At 39.0% G+C, this 24,067-nt stretch overlaps 1 protein-coding gene across 3 annotated transcripts in view; it reads right to left on the bottom strand.

Annotated features, from left to right (window-relative positions):
* The window catches only part of arb2a (ARB2 cotranscriptional regulator A), a 161,480-nt gene that overhangs the window by 89,792 nt on the left and 47,621 nt on the right, over positions 1–24,067 (bottom strand). For all 3 annotated transcript variants that reach the window (XM_081610588.1, XM_081610587.1, XM_008418923.3), the window contains exon 7: positions 9,054–9,272. In XM_081610588.1, the coding sequence (XP_081466714.1) occupies positions 9,054–9,272 (219 nt within the window). The remainder of the gene's footprint in view (positions 1–9,053; positions 9,273–24,067) is intronic.

Raw genomic sequence — 24,067 nt, 5'->3', positions numbered from 1 at the left:
GGTTCCAACCTTTGGAAAAAAAAAGCTCACTTAAGTATTTCAAGGTGTAATTCAGAGAAATATCTGAGGCAGAGGTTAAATCTATCCAAACACTCATAACATGGCAATATTATACCAGATTAATTCATCTTTTATGGAAGGAAGGCAAACAAGTAACTTATTCAGCTCACACAGTCCCTCTCACAAACTCTATTTTTGACTGAATATAGTCCTACTCAAAATCCTTCAAATATTTTGCACTCAAGTAACAACCACAAACGTCTATGTATTTTATCCATAGTTAATGAAACAAACAAGCACAAAGTACTGGGAACTTGTAAATCAGAAGAGCTGAAGAGAGCAGCATGACATGAGAATAATTGGACATTCTTGAAGCCAACAGGTGTACATCCTTTCTTCAGAGAGGACAACTTCCACCAGAAAGATACAGTTTAAAAAAACATGCCAGGAATACGTATATGATTGGAGGCATTCATGTCTACAGGAATAATGTTCAATTTATCAAGGGGTGAGTCCCAGAACTCTTTTTGTTTTTTGAACACTATTACGATACTGCCAGCACGCAAATCTGAGCCTACCTGGCCAGGCGCTGCAATGCTATGGCTTTGCTGAGAGTGAAATGATGAACTGGAGTAAAACTGCACCTACTAGCTGTAATATCTAAAATAAAATAATAATCCACATTGGACTTAACACAAACATTGTCTAGCATGCAGCATGTATTACTATTCAAGATCAGGTTGTGGGGGCAGCAGCCTAAGCAGGGAGGCCCAGACTTCCCTCTCTCCAGTCACTTGGGCTGGCTCCTCTGGGAGATTACCAAGGCATTCCCCAGCTAGAAGAGAAAAAAATAATCTCTCCATCATGTATGCTTTAATTCCACTGAAGTTCAGGGTTCACACTGACAACTTCATGAAAGGCTCACAACAAAGAAGCACAAAACTGCTGAAAACTTATATATATATATATATATATTTTTTTTTTTTTTTAACTAGATAAACCAGACAAAAACTCACTCTTGACTGCAAACCTTCCCAGTCATACCTGTTGATAGTCAATGATGGGAGGTGGGGTTATTACAATGTAATGTAAATGAACAGACCAGGAAGCTGTTTTCTTCATGGTCTTTTTAGCAGAGTGCCAACATTCAACTGGCCATATCTTTTTCATTTTACTTAAATTTTTATTTCTATGTGACATCATTAAAAAGCTTAAAATCCACACTTTCAGAATCTCTAGATAACTCAAAATACCCAAAGTGACACTTCGTCCTGGTTTTGTCATGGCCAGTCATATTAACTAAACAGTGCTGTATGAGACGCTCAAATTCAAGAATATGATCTTATAACCTAACTTTGCTTTAAACTTCTCCATAACTAAAGCAATAGACTGTCTGCTGTATTTCTTGGTCTTCATCATGTTGTTTGTTCACTAATATTATCTGTAATAAACATCTGAGGCCATCACAGAAGAGTTGAAAAATGTTTTGAATCTGTAAGGAGATGAGTTGCACAGCAACCAGAATAACGGGACTTCTTCAAATGCTCCACTGTGTTTGTGACATAACTATGACATAAAATCCCAATAAAATACATAGAAGTGTGTAGATGCAAAGTACAAAATGTTTAAATATCTTCTACAGGCATGAACAGTTCTGCAACTCACTGAATCTTTCAATCTCTCCTTCCTGCATTGTGCTCAGGCCACACACTGAGTTAAGCAATTCACAGCCCTAGTCATTACAATCTTTAATATGTCGAGCTCAGCACAGAACAAGATTGTTTTCATTTGGCCTAATGATTAGATATTAAATAAGCAATGTAGCTAATTACATGTTTGGTATTAGCTAATAGGTTATTAGGACAAGTTAGTTTCTGTTTGTTTGTGCACAATGGCATGCTTGTTTCTTCGTGTACAATTAAAAGTGGTCCTGTAGGACACCTGTTTGCAATTGCAATCCAATCAATGCCTGGGACATGTAGTCTTTTGCCATCCCTCTCTCTCTCCCTCTTTTTCCTTCCCTTTTCGTATTTGTTTCATTCTTTCCTCTCCTTAAAAGCAGACGGAAAGCTCAGACGAGCTGGAAGCTGTCTGTGAGCTGATGGGTCCGCTTGAGCTGGGGGAAGGAAGGTATGGAGCAAATTAGCGGCAGAGATGGGAAAATAATGACTGTGGCATTGTGGGTAATTAGCAGGTATAGCACCTATGGAGGATTGGGAATATAATGATGTGAGAAAGAGACAGAGAAAAGGGAGAATGAGGTGAAAAATGTGTGTAAGCCTAACAAGAAGCAGGAAACTAGGTGTGTGTGAGTGTGAGAGAGAGAAAGAGAGCGAGAGAGAGAGAGAGAGAGAGAGAGGATGAAATCTATGAGAAGGTGTGTTATTTGACTTTGCAATGAGGGAATATACAGCGTGAGGAGGGTGAGTAAATGACATGGAGAAAGAACGATAAAGAAAGAGAAGCAAAACTACAGTGTGTATGCTATCCCACGTGCAGATAAGCATGTGCGGACTGTATACAATAAAATAGCATGACCTTGGTAGGGTCACTCTGCTCTGACAATATTTGCCAGGGCATTGTTTCAAATCAATAACTCATTAACAAAGTACAAAGGAAGTTGCTGTGGGTTTGTGAGATTCTTTATTAGAAAAGAGTGTCTGCGGGCCAGCGAGGTCATCGCCGTGACATCTCAGCTAGCCTCTCGCTGCCGCCCCGATTGTCAGGTGAAATTACTGCGAGTCATTAATTGACATAAGGCAAAGGAGAGCGGGCAGGCAGACAAGGCTGTGTTTGTTCCAGGATGACCCCTAGGGCTGTGTGCATATGTGTGTACCTGGGTGTGTGTCTGTATGTCTTTATTTGGACCAGGCCGTATTTACAGCAGGCTTGTGTGCGCAGAGAGGGAGGGAAGAGTGAGAGAAAGAGTGGGAGACTGAGAGGGCACGGAGCTCGGTGGGTGAGGAGGTGCGAGGGAGGGCAGGATGGAAGTGTTTGATGGTTGACCTGACTGGAAGATTGGGAGCAGGGATCTGAGACCGGCAATGCAGGTTCTGCCTTGGTCAAACACACAGCTGCACACAAATGTGTCCATGAACAGATGTTCTGTGCTACAGAAGACACATGTGCAGAATAGGTGCTCGCAGAAAAACAAGACCAAAGTCCAACTAAAACTATTCCTCTTTTAGACTGTCAGATGACTTATCCACATACTCTTAAAACAGACACCTATGCTTGGAGTTTGGTCTTTAAGATGTAAGAAGGACATTTAATTGACGTGAGTTGTCAAAGAATTTAGTCAGTTTCTGTGGCATTAATCATCTATGGATATAAACATTCACTTAGTTTTAGCTTTTTGTTTGCATTGCTAAGGCATTAAATGAAGATACTGCCATTATCAAAACCGTGGATGGATGGACTATGTGGGAGTCCTACAATAAGACAACTAAAACACATGTACATAAATCCTTTGTACAAACATATTTGGGCAGCCAGCGGCCAAAAAGAGAGAAAAAAAAAGAGAAAGAAGTGAAAATAAAATGGCATCTAGCCAATCTGTTCTCTGCAGCAAGCTGCCATCTAGTCCTGGTCAATGAACTCTCCTCTGACCTGGTTCAAAGGTTAATCAAGTTTCTACCTGTCCTTGGAAATACTGAGCCAAACGTCTCGTCCAATCTGTAGGTCAAAAGTCAATTAACTCTGCCTGTATAACTGCTTGTGGGTCACAGGTTGGGGGAAATGGGTGAGGGTGACAAAAAGTAAAACTCCAGTCAGACAAAAACCTGGTACAGAGACATCGTGTAGAATCGTCAATGCAAATGTTTGTGTACCTGTTCTCTAATATCTGACGGGTGCTTTAAGTAAGTCAATGTGCCAAAAAGATTTTTACTGAATCCACGAGACGATTTGTATAAAGTTCTGAACAATGGAACAGAAACACTATGTGCTTACCAGAGCGGAAGGGCCCCAGTGGACAAACACAGCTGGGATTCAAAGGTTTTAGCTGCACTAAATAATTGAAGCAACAAACCTTAGGAAACCTTCAAGGAACTGTGGAAAAAATATACATGCTGGTTAGGCTACAGTTGCAATCAAGAAAAAAGTAGCCAACAAGGATCAGATTTTGCATGCATCTGAAATAAAGACAAAGTTCTAAAAAAAGGTATGGCTCTAATTAAAAAAATAAAATAAGATACAGGCCTTAGCTGACGTACAAAGAAACCAAATAAAAATATGTGGTTCATTAACTCTGGAACAAGAACCACCTCACTAAATATTTTTTCAAGTGTTCCTTCACTTTCAAGACATTACAAAGACTACCGCAAATGGATTTGGTCTGTTTGCAGTTTGTGTTTTCATGAAAAAACACAGACAAAAAAATAAAAAACAACTAAACAAAAAAACACAAAAACAACAATCGTGTTTTATGTTTAGAGGAAAAATATCCAAGTTCCATTATGAAAAAAATCAAAAAGGAAAGCCCATAAAGTCAGAATTCAAAGGGGGGAAATATAATTTTCTAACCACCTCAAATTCCAGTATGACTGTTATGTTTATAAAACATGTTGATAGATATGGTAATATTTGCACCTTCTCACACATAAACATATGTAATACCACTATTTGTGAAAATGTTCCAACAATGTTTGAATGTATTAAGTATTAAGATTTACACTGGGTAAAAAATTGGGTTTGATGTCATTATTAGATTTTGCTTCAGAAATATAATGGAAAGAAAGTAGCCAACAGCACTTAGTCAACTGTTCAGAGTTTCATAAAATTTTATAAAATTTTAAATCCAAGTAGTATTTAAGCACATCAATTTTTACTTCAAAGTCAAAGTTTTTCTTTTGGCTGGTGAGCTTATTGGGACAATAGTGCTACTTTTTTTATTTGTCTTTCTATTAGCTGATATAAAAAAAAAACATCTTCTGAGTACCACTTTAATTTTGGTGATGCAATAACAGTGAATATAGCTAGGATAAAAAAAACAGCCAAAAACGTCAAGCAGCTCCTTCAGATCAGAAGAGTGTTTTCTGTTTTTTTCTAATTTGTCTGCGAGCTTTCGGATAATTAGCAAAGTGAAAGAAAGACAATTTTTTTGTTAAAAAGAGAAAATTATTACAGTCATTTACAAAACCAAGTGGCGCTTAAAGCAGGGCGATGCTCTGTTGTTTTTTTTTTTTGGTCCTCTTTGCTTGCCTTTCCCCCCTTCTTCTTTCCTGGGCCTGCTGGCCTAATCCCAGCCAGCCAGCCTTGGGTGAACTCTTTGGAAGCTTCTTAAGCCCATGAATGTGCCTTTTGTTCCTGCCATTCCTCCGCTTGGCTGACAGAAAATAGCTAACTGGATTACTGCTAAAATTCAGAGTAAAGTGAACTCCCAAACTTCTGTATGGCTAAGTGCTAAGACAGTGCTCCCACCCCCCACCCCACCGCATTACTCCTCACTATCCTCATCAGCATCCCTCCTGATCAGACTTTCTATCCCTTCATGCCTCCCTCTTTCTCCTCCTCCTTCGCTATTATCCCTCTAAACATGGGCCGGTGCTGTGGGGATCTGGAGGAGAAGAGAGGCGAGCGATTAGATGAGGTTGAGAGGTTGCACACTATGAACTCGGGGCTAAAAAGTAAAAATCCTAAAAGCGGTTAAGAGCTTATTAATGTGTGTAAGGAAGCGTATTAATCAACTCAACTCTATCAGTGGGTTGCTGTGTGTTTGTGTGTGCAAGAGCACCGATCTTTGTTCGTTGGTAGAAATACAATTTTTTTTAGGAGGTCCTGGATAATCAGGCAAAAAAGAAAAAAAAAAAAAAAAGAAAAAACTCTGCATTTTTGTACTGGATTATATGTAACTATATTATGAGGGCTACAGATACATTGTCTTCAGGTTTATACACATGCATGCTTTGGAATGGCATTGGGCAGGTGGTCCAGCAGCTCAACAGGAGTTGAAATCTGATGTTTGGTGAATAACAAAGGTTGGTGAGGGAGTAAGACTTGGTAAGGCACAGTTTAAAAAAAAAGATGAAAACAGACATCCTTAAGAGGTTTGATTTAATCCCCCAGTCACACAGACTAAGCAAACTGAAGCAGAAATACAAGCACAGAGCATGTGTGTGTACGTGTGCGTGTGTGTGTGTGCTCATTGTGAGTGTGTGTAAGCATGTGGCAGCTTACTCCAGGGCAGTGGCAGGAAGAACAGTAAAACAGTGAAAGAGGAGGCGTAGTGGAAAAAAAAAGACATGGTCATACTCACAACTATCTTTCACACATTTGGGTCAAAGATCAAAGCTCAAGCGGTTACTTACAACAAAAAGCAGGCATGCTCACTCATTAGTCAAGCGCAAGTCTTGATACCACCATTTAGTGTATTCTGTCAAATGCATCAAAAGTTAAGTGAACATTTTTGTTGTTTTTATTTAACTTTTTTTTAGCTATAAAATAAGGACAATCACAATACAAACTGGTCCACAAAATCCAGAGTCCGACCGAGAGCAAGAGAATGAAGACAATGAGCCTGCAGAACCACGCAGTCAAATGAATGCATTACAAAGGTGTTATTACTGTATTTACTCCCTCTCCATCCAAACCAGCTACCTACAATATGGAGCGCAGTTTAACTATATGTCCATGCATGTTAAATACCTATTAAAAGATTATATTGCTACCACAATATGATTAAAGTAAACAACACTTCAACATAATTAAGGAGTTAGCTAACAGGAGCATCAAGATCCCCACTGAATGCATTTGGATTATGTGTTCCCCAAGACAACAATGGCAAAAACAAACCCAAATAATTATATCCAAAACATGCAGTACAATTATATTCTCAAGGAGGCCACAAAAAGTTAGCACACAGTGCTAACAGAAGCAGAGGGCTCAATGCTGTTATCAAACCAGTAGCCAGGACGTCATTATTTACACACAAAATTCATGTCTGACATAAGCTTTGCTGTCATTTTTGCATTATTCTGAGCTTTGCTTTGCTGTATACCCCATTTTAATGGGGAGCAGGAACTGACGCTTCAATCAGACACGTCTTTTGGAAAATCCCTCTTGATGCAGGCAGAGTAAACAGACATTCCCCCCTGATGTGGGTACATACAGTTTAACCAGACACTGCAAAGGTGCTCTAATGCCAGGGTACCATGTAAGGAATGCTGTGGGTTAATACACACTATAACCCAACATTTTGACTTGTTTACTTACAACTTCTTCATAACTGAACTTGGACTACAAAACCTCTGAGAGAAGAAAAATGGCACATTCACAAAACTGATTAACTAGAAGTCATGACCTTTTTCAGCAATTACACAGAAAATGCTGTGACATCATAGCCAAGAAAATGTTATAGCGAATAGAAAAAAATGAACAGACTGAAACATATACCCAAAAAGAATATAAAGATATCTATGCAGCTTCGGTACATAATAAATTTATTCTGACTGACTCATTAAATAAATATTTGGGACTGATATATTGAATAAATATCCAAACAATTTTACAAAGAACTAATGCTTGACACATCAGGTAGGATTTGCAATAGACTTAACTTTAGTTAGATCAAAACACAACAAAATTTAGTGAAAGTTAATGAAATGTGTGCTCTCTCCCATGATTTGTAAGGGCAAATTAAGTAAAGTCTGCATCAGCTCTCAAAACAATCTTTTGACCAAAACTAAGATCATTTCAAACAGAGAATAATGTTGTCATTTTTGCTGTATCGCTTTAGTCTTACAACTAAACCATGAGGCAAAAGTGAGAAAGACGCTACAGAGGACAGTACATCCAGGGTTGTGTAACGTAATGATCGTATGTCACAAACCTAATGTCAGACACTGTGAAGCTAATTCCTCATGTAAGAAACATGTAAAGAGGTGTGATGGAATAAGACGCTAATTATGCCTTATTAAAGTGTGCATAAAGGTACTGATGGAGGGGTGAGAAAAAAGAAGTGTGCACTGACAGCTCACACATTGCCTGTTAGTCCCACAGCAACCCTAACTCCTGTCAAAAATCGCAGAGTGACACTTTTCACACACATGCAAGCATACACTATCACTGTATACATTTTCTGAAATTTATTACTTTAGAGCCATGAAGCAAAGTTAGGTAAATATAGTTCACTCTTCTTGTGAAAAAGGCTGGATGTGGAAATAATGTTTTAAACATTTACTTAAAAGAACTATTTTAACAAACTTTAAATTGAATGGGATGTAACACAGGATGTCTTTGAAGGGGGTAACCTTGCTTTCACTGTTCATCACATTTATTTTGACAAAGAAACTAGATTTAAGAGTCATTTCCTTTGTTTGACCACAAGGTAAACTGGCTGAGCTAGGTGCTTTAAGCCATGTGTGTGTGTGTGTGTGTGTGTGTGTGTGTGTGTGTGTGTGCGTGCGCGTGTACGTGTGTCTGTGTGCGCGTGTGCGTGCGTGTGCATGTGTGTGTGTGTGTGTGTGTGTGTGTGCGTATGTGTGCCGATGGTTAGAGTGTAGCTGATAAGAGTGTTACAGTGTATTTGCAGAGTGTGTGTTTTGAAGATAAAAATCCCAGTGGTCAACAAGAGTGTTGGGCCAGAGATTCACTGACCAGCCCTTCATCTGAAGGAGAAAAAAGGGAGGGGAAGAGGGAGTGAGGGAGGTAGCCATGTGGTTAACACTTGCTCACTGAGAGGCGACTGGAGCACAGCCAACCTCTTCACACACAGGCTGACCACACAAGAGCCTCTCTTTCTCCCTCTGCTTTCCATCCTCCCTTCATCCCTAGTCACCTAACAAATCCTTGCCTTGCTACTTCAGCAAGCTCAGTCGCCATCCGCACGTTTTTACCACTTTTCTGTTATCAAAATTTGTCCAATTTCCTCTTCCCCATTTTCTTATGTACTTCTCCTCTACCTCCGTCTACGACCCTGGAACAGTCTGTCTGTCTAGATCCCCCATCGTGCATGATTTTGACAAACATCTACCACTCTCTCCTCTCCTTCCAGTCCAAAATTTCCTTCCTCCCATCTTTGTCAGCACGAATGTGCTTTAATCGCTCCTACTCACCCGTATTGGGATGCGCTCGGTCTCGGTCTCTTTCTGTGGGTTGCGGTATTTCTCATAAAATTCCCTCTTCTTTTTGCTCTCCTGTTCATCTTTGCGCTCCCTCTTTTCGGCAGGTTCTTCCGAGGGTTCCGCAGGAGAGTTAATGGGGGAGTCCTTTGCTGGCTTCTCCACCTCCAAGTAGTTCTCGTTGGGGTTGAGCACCATCACACCGTAGTCCTCCTGAAACATATTCAGCACAAAGTTGTGTATAGGAGCATAAATCAGTTACTTTAACTGATTAACACTTTCACTATCGAGTTAATTTGAAATACACCGAAGAGCGTCTAATAGTTCCACGATTTTGAAATCAACGCAAAATCTGGTCGTTCTGACCAGTGAACAAGCCACAACTATCCAACAACCAGGTTGCATTAGCAAAAACACTCTTAATTGTGGCCACTGTTACTGAAAGAAATGAAGTTGGAGAGAGCAAACTCATGTAAAATTCTTTTTAAAAGGGACCAATATTCTAGACATGTGAATACATATTGTTTTATGTGAGCTGTCAGAAAGAAAGGGGAAGTGAAACTTTCAGCAAGTAACAGGAAGGCTCATGTATTACAATTATTACTTAGCATTTGAAACCTATATCATGAACCGTGCTGGATTTTGAAGTGTTGTTAGCCTCCAGGAAATCTACAAATTAGGGTTAGGATTGTATGGAGAATGGTTCTTTAGCAATACCAGCTGAGCAATTTGCTAGTACAAGAGGCAATTTAAAATATATAGTCAGATTAATTTTGTCTATTTTCTTATAAGATTAAAACTCGTTTACACTGAATCTTCTTTACACACATTAAAATTAGTATCAGCAAGTCAGAGTTTTATAGTACTGGAAATTGAACACCTCAACATACATTTGCTTTGCTACCCTTTTTACCATCAAAATGTTTCATGAGGCAAAATTATACAAAAAAATGTACTGAAAATGTTTATATATAATATCTTTATAATGTGTTTAACTTTTCAAACTTTTTAAGAGATATGCGAGTCAGATCAGAAACTATTAAGCACCAACTGAAAGTTTTGACATTTGGTTACAGTTGTTTTGCCCTCCTTTGTCAAATGCCTTTAAAACGAAAGATGAACAAACTTTGGTCATAATTTCAGTTTTTAAAAAATCATTTAAAAAAATTATTTAAAAAAAACCCAAAACATAATAGATGAATGCTCTTTAGAGCTCATCCACGGCATATCGGCTTATCTCCGATTCACGGTCTTTGTGTTTAATAAAGAGCTCAGCATTGGCCATTTGTGAGCAAATATCATTACAACACTTTAAAGGCATGGCTTCTTGGATAACTGTGGGGAAAGATGTGAATCAAGGCTGAAAGAAAGGGCAGTGAATGAGATAAAGGAGAGTGTGTCACTGCAGGGACAAGCTTGAGAAGTAACTGGGGGATTGGAATTCAGCAGTGGTAGTTTCAGTCAGTGAGTAGCATTTAGTGACTTCCAAAGGCCATGTGTCACTTAATATCAAACCCAATCAATACTACCATCACACAGTGAGGGTTTGCAAAGAACATGTCTTTCTGTAGTTGCTTGTGTTTCTTTGTGCATAGCTTAAAATTTTATTCGGCATTTCTGAGCATTTAACAACAACCCTTTTAAGTAAAAAAAGAAAAGAGTGTTGGATGATAATATCCACACAGAGAAATTAGGGGGAAAAAAATATGAAAGCATTTTTCAGGAAATGAAGAGAAAAGTGTATGGAGGGACAAAAAAAGGTCATTCTACTGAAGCCAAGTGACTTTTTCAACTTTGAACCTGTTTTAATTAACTCTGTTTATTATCCCAAGTCCTTTGTTAAAAGGAGGAAATAGATGGATTCCTGTTTCACTTTGACTGTCCTTTCTACACACAAGCCCTAGTGTAAATACACATATCCATACAAACACACCAGAAAATTAAATAATGATGGCTGTCTGCCAAAGTCATTTCAACACAGGCATTTCAAATTAAACATACACTAGGATTAAGTAAGGAACAAGCAACAACCAGAAGACCTTTAGGAGATACATTTCAGTTTCCTTTGCAAATCTCCAACGGACACAGTGTCGTCTCATGGCAGCACGTCTCCTCTTCCTTAATAAGTGTTAACACAATGTGCTCGTCTTCCGTTGACGCAGCATGTGTGTGTGTGTGTCCCTCCTGTGCCGACTGACATCAAACCTGCCACACACCCTGTCCCTTAGCACCTGCCGTGTGTTGACAATGGCAAAATGGCTCAAACGGCAAAGTGACACGTTCTCACTTATTAATATTGAAGAAATTTGTCCTGTTCTCACTTCCTGTCAGTCCAAACATTCCTTTCTCGATAGATGTTTGTAACGTTAAAGGTTAACATCTATTAAATTACCTTATATATACCTAAATATAACGGTTTTCATTGAAAACAAAACAATGTTTCTACTTACAAATTATGAAATATTGCAATTTAGAAAAACATTTGTATTTTTAGTAAACTTTTTGATTTTATACTACATAACAATTTTACCATTTTGCAACAGTTTTAAAGTATGAAGATATTTTAACAGAGTATGGCATCTATTCATCCAAATGCTTTTAGATTAACCTTAAAACTTACAGGGAAAGTAATTATAGTGCTTGCATAGCAGCAGTGAACAGGACGTATTAGACGACAAGTTAAATCCAACATCACAGAGATATATTCACACTACTACTGAAGTTTGAAGACATGAACCCACATTCCAGCGTAGTTAGATGCAAAAAAAATACTGGAAGATGATGGGAAGAGTGAAGAACTGAAAAATGTGGACAGAAATTAAGTTATAGATAAATTAATAAAGCAAAGATCATGAGAGAGAAGAGATACAGCCTGTACACAATAGCTTTGTGCCACTGCCCACTGGTGGTGGTCTGATAAAATAACTGACAAAACCAGCTAAGCCAGTTTAAAGCTTTTAAGCTGTAAACACTGAAGTAGCGCTTTCTAAGCGATATCAACACAATTGTTTGCATGTTCTCCATCATTGAGAAAAAAAAAAAGAAAAAAAAAATCAACATCTTGTGAAATGATGGCAAAAAACATAATTCATATACAAAATAAACAAGTAAAAATACAAATCACCCAATCTTTGTTAGAGGTGTTTTATGGGGCAAGTTGTATGTCATCGGTTCTCAGTAAGTAGTTTTCCTTTACCTTCATCCTGGTTTGCAAAGGGCAGAAGTTAATGGTTTAGATCAACGATCCTCGTGTTCTGACATGAACCCCGTGTCCCTTAAACATGTTTAGTCTTACTCTGACCCTTAACTTTCTCTATCCTTAAGCACACTAAAGCCAACATCAGGACCTCGGCTTCCAGCCATTAGCTAGTCTTTAGGTTATGGCCTATAGCCCTTCCTTTAGAGACACAAATACACATAATAAACCTAACAGTGCTAACCCTTTCAGCTAGCCAGTCACCCATGAGAAGATTTCTGTAAAGAAGACCAGCAGCATTAGAGTGCTTTATTTGGAGGAGTAGGGCTGTCAGGTTCATCTATGTGTCGGAAGCCATCATTCATTTGAACACTGGGAGGACTGCGTTGGAATCAGGAAATCCCAGATGTCTGTGTCTGCTCACTTTCTACTTCTATTCTTTGAATCAATCATTCTAGAACTTCCCTGTTTTTGTCTGTGCAAACTTATAACAGATTAGTGCAATTTTACTTAGCATAAAAATAAGATAGTTTTGGTATTAATATTGTTAATATTTTGTGATTTTCCAACATGATATAAAAAGCTAAAATGTTTTTTTTTTTTGTTTTTTTCCCCCCCTCTCCAAATCTTCCCACAAAGCCTTTGTCAAATATTTTAATCTGCACATTTGCTCCTTCCAACAAATAGGTCTGTCGTGCAACCATCCTTAGTTTGGTCTCTCTGTCTTTGTGGCTCTGTCTCACTGTTACCCCCCCGCCCCCCACCCCACCACCTTCCACACACACAAACAAAAATCTGATCTTTTGTTTTGTGATGTGCTGTCAAAGTGTGAATCCCACACAGATGCCCATAGCCATCTTTGGGTCAACATGCTTTTTTTTTTTTGACATGTCAAAATCTCTCTCACACGTTGCTAGCTTTGCTAACACCTCTTTTGTCCCTTATACACACTGTCTTCGATAAAATAGACATGCACAATCCTCTAGCTGTAGGTCAATCTTGTCTTTCTGCTGTAGTGTGCAGGCTAAGTCCCTTCCCATGCCCTATGGGTGCCCCTGTGCCACTACCATACTGAGTCTCTGCCCTGGGGCCAGCGGTCAAGAGGGTCACCCCGGCCCCCTCTGAGGGGGGAACAACCCGACCCTCGCCACCGTGCTCTGGACGCTCCTTAGGTCTCTTTTGTCGGCCTGTCCCCACACTTAGATGGCACAACAAAGACCGCTGCTGCTACGGAAACCGGGGCTTGTCTCATCAAATTATGAAACCCGTCACTGGTCATCTCCTTTTATAAAAAAATGTAATAGAAAAAAAATATGAAATTGGAGTTAATCTAATAAAAGTGCCACATTTCATTTGATTTTTTTCCTAAATTAACTGGTAGACATAAAATGTTTGTCTTAAATATCCTGGCTATGATTGAAATATCAGCTACAATCTACAATAGCCATGCTGTCTCTACTAGTCTTTTATTTTGTTAAGATGTGTGTTTGTGCACCTCTGGGTATCCACATCTCGGTAAGCACACAAGTACAAGTGAAGGTAAATAAGATGTCCCTTTAAGACAGCAGCAACTCTATTTTTCCAGTCGTGTTGTAATGAAGTGAAATGTGTCTAATGTGCCGGAGCGGGGGACAGAGCCGGCTACACTGAGAGGGTGTTTCATCTGTGTGCGTGGAGCTCCAGGACGCTTTGATGTGAGAGCTCTCATGTAGTGAAGCAGGGATCCGGGCACAAGGAAAAGGACATCACTTGACAGGTACAAAGCATGGCTGATAGCGGTCACGGGTGCATGGAGTGAGGAAAGTGGATGGTATGGTTAGGTGAATTGGAGGTTGTATGTGTTATGTCACTGTTGCTTGCTGAATAAAAGAAGAACATAAATGTTCTTTTATTCACCTTTTGTACTTCTATCAAAAACATTTATACATGTGTGTTCATGCATTTATATTTTAAGAATAGTTGCTCAATAAATTAGGATTAGAAACTAGCTCTCAGGCTCTCATGTCGTCACGTCAGGAGACGAGATAAACAAAGAGACATTTCCAGTGACTCTGTTCCCTTGTCTCAACAATGTGGTGCTGTAAAAAATTAAGCAAAAAGTCATATTTTCTATAAAATAAATATAGCTGAAACATTTTCTTCATTTAAATCTATACAGGTTGAAGTTATTCAGACCATCAATTAAGTTTTATTTGTAATTCACAAATTTCTTACAGGTACAAAGATAATGTAAGACAGATCAATTTCTCAGAGCCATGTGACATAATGGGAAAGACAAGAGAACATGGTATTCAAGTAAGGAAGATCTATGTTGAGGAAACGAGAATGGTTGAGGAACCAAAGGGTGGTAAAGGAGGTGCAAACATCTCCAAATATTATTTCTTTAGCACAGTAGTAAAACAACTATTCACTTTTAGGAATTGTTCACATCTTAAGCAGGTCACCAAACAAATGGGTAAAGAGAAAATTAATGGATCACCTACTAAAATGTTTTGTTTCTCTAATTTTGTTATTTTTAAGTATGCATTTGGGTGGTTTATTTCATAAAGTAATGACAGCAGAGTCTATTCAACCATGTAAAACATATTGTGTTCAAAATAATAAGAAATGCAGTGTTTTAAGAATTCAAATAACACAAAAAACAAGATCTTTACTCTTGAAAAAAAGAAAATGCAAATTTAACTTGGAGTCCAAGTTTTAACTTGGACTCGTGCTATATTATCCACCAGTCTTTTGTGTTGCTATTGGGTTCATGTGATTCCCTAATCTGAACCTAACTGAGATGATTTTGTGCTTGAAGTATGATTTCAACAGATACTGGAATAGAAGGGCTATCAGAGATGTAGGGATCCTGATTTCAGGAAATAATTTCCATTGATCTCTTCTTTTTTTTTTTCCAAGAACCTCCCTTTTCCTAAAATACTTTTAAAAATTAGAAAGCAAGCGCACATGAAAGACAGATGTGGCAGATGTGTGTTGATGATCAGTAATTAGGATAAAGGTACAACAAAATAGCTACTGGCTAAAACTCTCCAATATTTACAGTCAGAACCATAGCTAAAAGGTTTAAAACAACTAAAACGGCAAAGAACGAGATTGCACTGATATTTATATTGGCAGGACAGAGAGGTAAGGGTGGTGAAAAAGAAGAGTGTCATCTTGAAGTACCTAATATAATAATTTATTTTAAAGCCTTATAACTCAGGTTTACTAGGGATATTAGTATTTTTAGGGAGCACTGTATGCTAAGCGAACAAAAAATATTTTTCTTTAGGAAAATGACAAAGATATTAAATGTTTACAACTGTTAAGCAAAAATCACAGACTCTTAATAATAAAAGAGATGTAATGCAACTGAGGGAGGAGGTAAATACAGTAATCACAAACGCATACTCTTGTTCTATTTCCCTCTCTGTCAGGGCCACCCTGCTCTGTGTGACCTCGTCTGTCTCAGCCTCTGTGTGAGCTAACTTTCCATGCAGGGCCCCTTTATCCAACTGGATTCCCTTCCTTTTCTCTACCTCTCTCTTTTCCCCACGCCTGTCTCCCTGAGGCCGAGATACCACACACTTCGCACAGTACTGTCAGATTAAGTCACGGTGCCCCCTTCTCTCATTTTCACACAGCACCAGTTCGAGACCCCCCATAATCGCAAAACACACAGTTTTGTTAGACGGAGAGCGTGCAGAGGTGGGAGCGAACTTACTGTACTACGGGGGTTATGAAAAAGACATGTGGATTTCAGAGGTGATGTGAGAGGAGATGAGACAGGATTGTCATCAGCCTGTCAGCCAAAATCAATCATCCTCTTGATAACTAGCTATAGCTACAGGGCCATGCAAGTACTTGAAGTCGGGATCTAAATGTGATTTTACAGCAAGATCACAGATGAAAATGACAACACTACGCAGTGTGAGGTTCACCTGCACTCAGAGAAGTACATATCCAGTTTTCTCCATAATCATTTGCAACACTAAGAATATATATTTTTAAATGCCTTAAAACTGAGTGAAATTTGATCTTTTTGTTTTCCTTCCTTATTATTGTCATTATTGTGTGTAATAGGAATTTTTAGATGGCCTAATTTGTCACAGTTTTAGTACTTTCAAACTTTTGAATTATTACTCTGGATGTAAGTGTGACAATGTTAAGCTACCAGGTATTTTTTTTCTAGTTATCCCCTAAGAAATGAAGATCAAAACATACCAGCCTTATAGAAAGCCATGTTGTCTTACATCCCCCATTGTGAAAAGAAGCAAGGAGAAACAAAACTCCATGGTAACAGGCATATGCTGATAACTGTTCTAATAGTATATTGCAGTCTTAAAAATGTTCCTTCCTAAAAAAAAAAATAAAGTTGTTGGGTATTCCTATTGGGTTTAAAGTATTTCTAACGAGATGCCAGAAAGAGAGTGCAATAATGCCCCTCCCCCACTTGTTGCAGCACACTCAGCCTGTTGTATAAAGCTTCTGTACCTCTGTCTCATGATGTGAAAACTAAAGCACCATGCAACACTCTTATTTATGTAATGCTGTTCTACAGCTACAGAGAGAAAGTGTGAGAGGCAGGCTACCTTAGCAGATTGCCCAACTAATAACCAAGCAAATGTCAGATTCTTAATAGTCAAAAGGATCAATATTTTTGATATTTAGAAATACAACTGACTAAACTAAGAGGTGTATGTTTCATAATTTCATGCAAGTTTATACATCAAAACAAATAAATAAATTCCAATAAACAAAATAACTGCTACGTTTAACATTATTATAACCACAGTAATCAGTCTGTCTGAATATTTTAGCAGCAATAGCAACAATAAAAAATATGTTGTGTTCATACATATAAAACAGATGCTACAGCAAATCTAAAAAGATAAACATAAAAAGCTAATTAGAGTTATATAATAGGCCACAAATGAACACAGACCATTCAAGTAAAAACAAAAAAAGCCAATTTGCTAACAAGGGTTTTACTCTGAAATAAATACATATACTCAAGTTAAAAAGGCAATTTCTTTGGGGAAATTATACAATATGCACTTATGTTACTGTAATGAATGATGTGTTTATTTTAGGACACTTTATAAGATAAACTGGAGTTTATCTTATACCTTTTTAGTCTGAACAGTTCATCCTCCGTGTTGATTTGTGTAGCGTGAAACAAGATTGCACATATGATTACATTTTATAAATTCATTTTTCATTTCAACATCAAAGACACTTTTTTGTTGCGTGCTTGATCTAAAATAATCATACACTAATTTGGCCTGAGTAAATAACTGTGCAGTAATGATTATGTTTTCCCTTGATCTTAATGAGCATAAACAGCTTGGGTCAGAATAAGAAACTAACCTTTTGAGCTAGTCAAGTCATTGAGTCTGCAATGAGAAGTAGAGTTTTTAACCTTGGCTCGGATGCCTGGGCTCATTTGGATAGTGTTTATATGTGGAGCTGAATATTTATAAATGGGTTCAAAGTGGAGCAGTGGGGTGGAGGAAGCGAAAAGAGTCGTACACCATCTGATCTCTCATGCCTTCGCTTTTCTTTGTGCCTATATTTACATTTATTTCTCCGTTTTACATTCTAATTCTCTCATTTTATATCGCTACTCTTGACCTGACTATTTTCAGCACGTCTGAGGAGACAGGAAAACACTCGTATGGAAAGTGCCACGGTGAAAAGCCCAAAAAAGCCCAGTCAGTTATTTCCCAGCACTTGACGCTGAGTGTATTTGTACAACTATCGATGCTCAATGGATGTTTAGAGGCTGAATGTCCAGACTGACACTGCTACTTTAATGAACACACACAAACACACGCATGCACGCACTCACATTGAAAAACACGGAGTTCGCAAGCCTGCTTCATCTGCGCCCAGCACGACACACACAGAGGGAGGTGAGGGGCCGGGGGTGGGGGCTCCTGGATAGGGGGTGGATGTAGCATTAATCACCGTCCAGGTGGAAATTGTCAGAGCCATTGATTGTGTAAGTAAATGTTACACAAGTCATTTGTCAACTTTTTCCCTTTTCCCTCCTATTTTTAACTTGTTTAGTTACATTTACATGCTATTTACAACAGGACAGTTGAGAGTTTGAATTCACAGGGCAGATGATGGATGTGTTACTAGGCTAAAAAAAGACAAAAAGAAAGATCACAACCAGTGAATTTATTATCCAACATGTTTTAATGCTGAAGAAAATGCGTTAACCATCGGAAAGGAAATAAAGTCAGTAAAAAGAGTCAACAGTTCACAGAGGGAAAGCTACAGGGAAATAAATACAGCAGGCTTACAATGCTGCCATTACCATTTTGATTTATATATTCTATATTGTCTCCCCTAAGCATACACATGTATTTTTAATGGCGGCACAGAGAGATATAGATCATGGAATGATAGGTGCCTCCCCATTCTCCCACATAACTATTTAATGTATAAATCAGGAGAAGAGGTGAGCGGAGGCGCTACAAAAGAAGTGTAGACAGGAGGAGGAGAAGTTGCCCTGGAGCATCCCTGTCTTCAGGGGCATATATTACTGATTAACAGGCGTAAGAAAGATAAAGATTTAAATGTACAAAGAAAGGAATATGATGCAACTTTTTTGACAAAATGAAAGCCATGTTTAAAAACTTTTGACTAAAATGAATCCATATAAAACATTGATTACAATGACAACAATGAATGCCATAGAACTTAACTAGAGCAAAAAATCTCACCTCCTTTGACAGCTGTCCAATGTTTCTATTTTGCCATCTGGATAGGTAGTTGTTCTGCTGATGAACACATGCAAGTTGAGTGCGAGGTACATGGCTACATGTACAGACGGAGTCAGTACACGTCAATGGAACAACACATTTAGTAACTGCAGACACATGTAAGCACATATGTGCATATAAAAAAAGAGACATGTCCACAAAACAAGCAAAAATAAGAAGTGTGTGTTTACACAATTATGATAAATTATGAAGGACATCTGTCCTCTAAGTCATGGCTAGTTTACCTGTGCAACTACGTACTGTGACAGTTTTTCCAAAACATTTATATACACTTCACAAACGTCCATAAGATTTCAACTTTTGTTTAACTTTGTCATTGTAACAGCGAACTTCAATGCATTTCAGTTCAATTTTAAGTCATAGACCAACACAAAGTAAATCAATGAATCAATACGTCGTGGAACCCATTTTGTTGCAATTTCAGCTGCAGATCTTTAAGGGGGGTTCTGTACAAGTTTTAAATGTCTAGAGATGGAAAGTGTTGTTTATTCTTCTTTTCAACACATCTCATGTTCAGTCAGACTGGATGGAGAGTGTCAATGAACAGAAATTTTCAAGTCAGGTTGTAGATTCTCAACTGGATTTAGGTCTGGACTTTGACTGGACAATTCTAAGATGTGGATATGCTTTGATCATAACCATTCCACTGTAGTTTTGGTAGTAAGCTAGGTGGTTGCTGTCGTGCTGGAAGGTGAACCCCTGCTCAAGTCATGTGCAGCAGTTTTTCTTTCAGTATTGTCCCATCATTAGCGCTATCCATCTTCCATTAAATCTGACCAGGTTCCTAATTCTTGCTGAAGTAAGGACTCCCTACAGAAGCCATCGTCATGTTACTCCACCTCGGAATGCAATGTTAAATGTGCAATGCTAGATTTCTGCAAAACGCATAGAGTATATGTAGGATAAGAAGTTAATTTAATCTTACCAGACCACTTTCTATCACATGCTTGCTCTGTCCCCTACATGGTTGAAGGACAACTACAAAAGGCAAAGTCTCATGGCTTCCTTTCAAGAAAAGACTTGTGAATTTGGGATTTCTCCTATTGATCTTGATTTCTCCAGCTGAATTCCAACTGGAACAATCAGCAAAGAGAAAGAGGAGTTGTGAATCATGACTTCAGTCTTATGTTGATAACTTGGTAATAGCAATGGAGGAAGTGAATGAAGCAATTCAGTCAGTGATGGTCATGCTTCTAAATATTGAGCAATTAAAGTCGGAGGTCATTTCTAGTGAGCTTCATCGAGCTGGCACATTATATGTGCCAAAGCCAAATGTTAGCAACTTGTTAAAATAAGATCCAGTCGTTTTAAACTTCAACAGCATTCACATCCCCAGCAACCTATCATTTCTCTATAGTCGAGGGTCCAGACCATCTATTAAGCACAGTGTAGAATGAAGGATTGTTGTTTGTTTTGTTTTTTTTCCCAGATTAATGAGGAATAGCTGTCCTGTCAAATTAATTTGTTACCTCATTTGGGGATTTATGTAGCTCTTCAAAAAGTTAGATGGATGTCCATGTCTTTGTGGGGTTGGAGTTGCGCCTCACTCCACTTTCTGCTTATGGAAAATGAATTAAATAGTGTTGTATGAGAAATTGAAAGCCGTCTCTTAACCCTATTTATACTTATCCACTTTATTTCACACCTGTCTGTTGTGTCCTTTAGTCTTCATCATGGCTGGTTTACTAGTATTATCTAACAAACCTTTTGAAAAGCCTTTATATCATTGACTTTAAGCTTTATAATTATGCACCGTTTTGTTGGTCTATTACAATTCCGGGAAAAGACAAAGTCTTTGATTGTAATGTGACAAAACATGAAGAAGTTGCAAACCACTACATTAACTGTAAATACAGATAATACAATTACCGTCATTTCACCGATGATCTACTATAAGTGAACAATGAAGCTTTTCTACAGATTAATCTTACTAAACACCATAGAATCCCTGCAATGTCATAGGACCAAAGGTCAAAGAGAAGTCGCTTCACCTCTGCCCTGTTATTGTGACCTAAAAGTGACAACCAGAGATGGAGCTGGTGTTGCTGCTGATGTTGCTGGCTGTTGCTATGTGGCACAATTTGGAATTTCATGAGAGGCGTGAGACAGCTTTCCAACATTATGTATAAATTATTAATTTCTATTTGGAAACGTGACAGGTCAGAAAACGGAGAACCAGAAAACCCCCGTATTTGCTCACAGAACCACTAACACACGGACGCTCCAACTGTCCGAAAGTTTGACCTCTCTCTAAGTGGAGGTGCACCACAGGTCTGTGAGTCAGGGGAGGTCGCTACAGCCAATCACAAGCTGTGTTTGAGGTGTGAAGGGTAAACCCTATGACTGGTCTGTCCTGCCATTTACTCTGCTTATTTTCACAGCGTGTAACCCGGAGAAGAGGTGGCAGAGCATATAGCATATCTGTGTGTGTGAGTGTGCTTGTAAGTCTGTGTTCAAGCACATTTTCCATTGTGTCATTACCACATGGCTGGGTTCATGCTTCACAGCACACACATGGAGCTGCATGTTGTAATCCCCTTCATCCTCTCACCATACACGTGGTGGAATCCACGCTTTGGCAACTAAGGAAACCAAGCATGTAGCACCAGACAGTTTCTTATTAACCTGATGTAGTCTTCAAAAATGGTTGAGAACAATTAACAATAGAAAATGTACACATTTTTCTCACGTGCAGCCACCCTCAATCCCGCTGCCGCCTCAAGCCTCACTAGAAGCTCTTTCAAATTTACCAATTTTTTTCAAGACCACCTGTTGTCTATTATTTTTACATACAGCTTTTCTCATAAATCATAACACTGGGTAATTAATCAAGCTGTCAAAACAGAGACCGGGGGTCACCTGGGGGGTCGGAGGTGGTCGCAGGGCCGATGGAGGTCAGGGTCACACCGCATTCCTCATTTTTAAGTTGGGACGGGAGAGGGGCCGGGGAAACAAAAGCGAAAGCAGATGGAAGTGCGTGTGTGTGGGGGGTGCGGGGTGGGGGGGTGGCAGATGAAAAAGAGAGCTAAAGAGACACAGGGACATACGAGAAATTGACAAAGAGAAAAAAAAAACTGAAAGAAGCCATCAGCTGCCTACAGATGAAGACAGGGAAGGGGATTATAAGTGGGGAAAACATCACGTAGTTGGGGGGGGAAAGGGAAAGGAAAGGCGGGAATAAAGAAAACAGAGAAGAAAAAGAGGCATGAGACAAGAACAAAGGAAATCTGTAGGATTTTCCTACTGTATAGAGCTGAAATTGGCTGGAGAGAGAAGAAAGAGAACAGACGGCGGTGGGGTGGTGGCTCTTTCGATGAGAAAATAGGAAATCAGTTGTAGAAGTATGATTGTTATCTCATTCTCTTTTCTACGGTGTATGTGTGTTGGTATGGGTGATGAAGCGGACAGATATCTTTCTCAGAAGACCGTGAATCGGTGTCTCAACGGGTTGAGAGTCAGTTTAGAGACAGAGCTCTGGGCCTGGAGTGGAATGTCACCAACTCCGTAACATACACTGATTAGATCGCAATGATTAGACACACAAATGCTGAAACCAACACCTGAGTCCACTCTTGGGCATGCACACATTTCTGACTTCTTTCAAATTACGGACACTGACATTAACCTGGACTCCGCAAACACTAAGATCATTTATTTTTGTGCTAGGGCATTATTTAGTTTTTTTTATTATAATTATTTTGTAATATGATCTAAATTATTAAAGAGATATAATATTATAATCAGTTTTTTTCCTGCATGAGTAACAAAGGTGCTCTGTGGCAATGATGAAAAAATGAAACAACCAAAGTGACAAAGTATACTGATGCTTATGTTGAAAAAAAAAAGAACTATTTAAAAAGTAAATGCCACCAAACTTATACTGCTATGCTTGAGGCTCCCTCCCCTGCGTATACGCGTGAATTCTCAGGCGTGGCTTGCTCTATCAAAAACATCAGTCTTGAATAAGGCACCAAACCATTGCGCAAAATTAGCTGTCACCCTTTCCTCAAAATCTTTGTTAATCTTGTTTCCAGTGTTTGCGGATTTATCAGCACATGCATCAATGTCAGCTCCTTGGTTACTGAGCCGCACTACTTGGTAGAAGATATAATTAAAAATGTTTGGGGTGTCGGGAGGGGTGGTGGGCGGGCGAAAGGGGGATGTTGGTGCGGAGTGCAATGGGAAGACGGGCGGAGTGGCGTCTGGGAGGAGGAAGGTGAGGTCTTCCTCTCGTCTCAAAGTTTTCCCTGGGAGCCGGTGGAAGACAAAGGCATTGATAACAGACAAGCGAGCTTGGCAGTGCATCTCTTCCTCTGACTTTTCTGCTCAGCTTCTGATATCACTCAGGTCCACGTGCGCTGCTATCTCTTTAATGACACCAGTTCCACCGATGCGGCTGCGGTCAGGAAACGGGTCTGATTGTTACCAGACACTTGACACAGAGGAAAACAACAGCCAAACGCACACCTACTGATACCATGGCCTTAAAAACAAGATGAACATCTAATCTGTTGAGAGATTTTAGCACACTGCTTAGAGAGAAAGACAATAACTAAAAAAATAAAAAAATCACAAAAGCAGAAAACACATTTGCATGTTTTTAGTCCGAGTGGAATTCAGGTTTCTTTCTTTTTTTTTTTTTAATTATCTGACCGCTTGTTTCCCGACTTAAACTAAAACTGTTTAGCATATGGACAGACAGTGATAAATTACACTGCGGCCCACAGCTTGATCTTTGATGTATTTCCAGCACATCTCTTGTTATCGTGCAGCTTTTCAAAGAAATCACTTGCCCATCCAACTTGTGTCAAGGGAGAAGGGACATAATGCATTAAAATTCAACAAGAAGGTCTACTCTGATAACTCCTAGATAGGAAACACACAGATGTATACAAAACAGCACACACACATACCCTTCTGGGAGTTTAGGTGTGATGCAGGGGACACCCTCGAGAGCTGTGTCACACTGCCAGCAGGTTTCAGGGCAGGGTGGAAGGAACTTTGTCAGCTCGACGGGTTGTCAGACACATGTTTAA

This window comes from Poecilia reticulata, chromosome 9, assembly GCF_904066995.2.
Source record: "Poecilia reticulata chromosome 9, P_reticulata-male-v2, whole genome shotgun sequence".
NCBI classification, from domain to species: domain Eukaryota; kingdom Metazoa; phylum Chordata; class Actinopteri; order Cyprinodontiformes; family Poeciliidae; genus Poecilia; species Poecilia reticulata.
The sequence above is the reverse complement of the archived record's forward strand: the minus strand, read 5'-3'. Positions and strand labels throughout refer to the sequence as shown.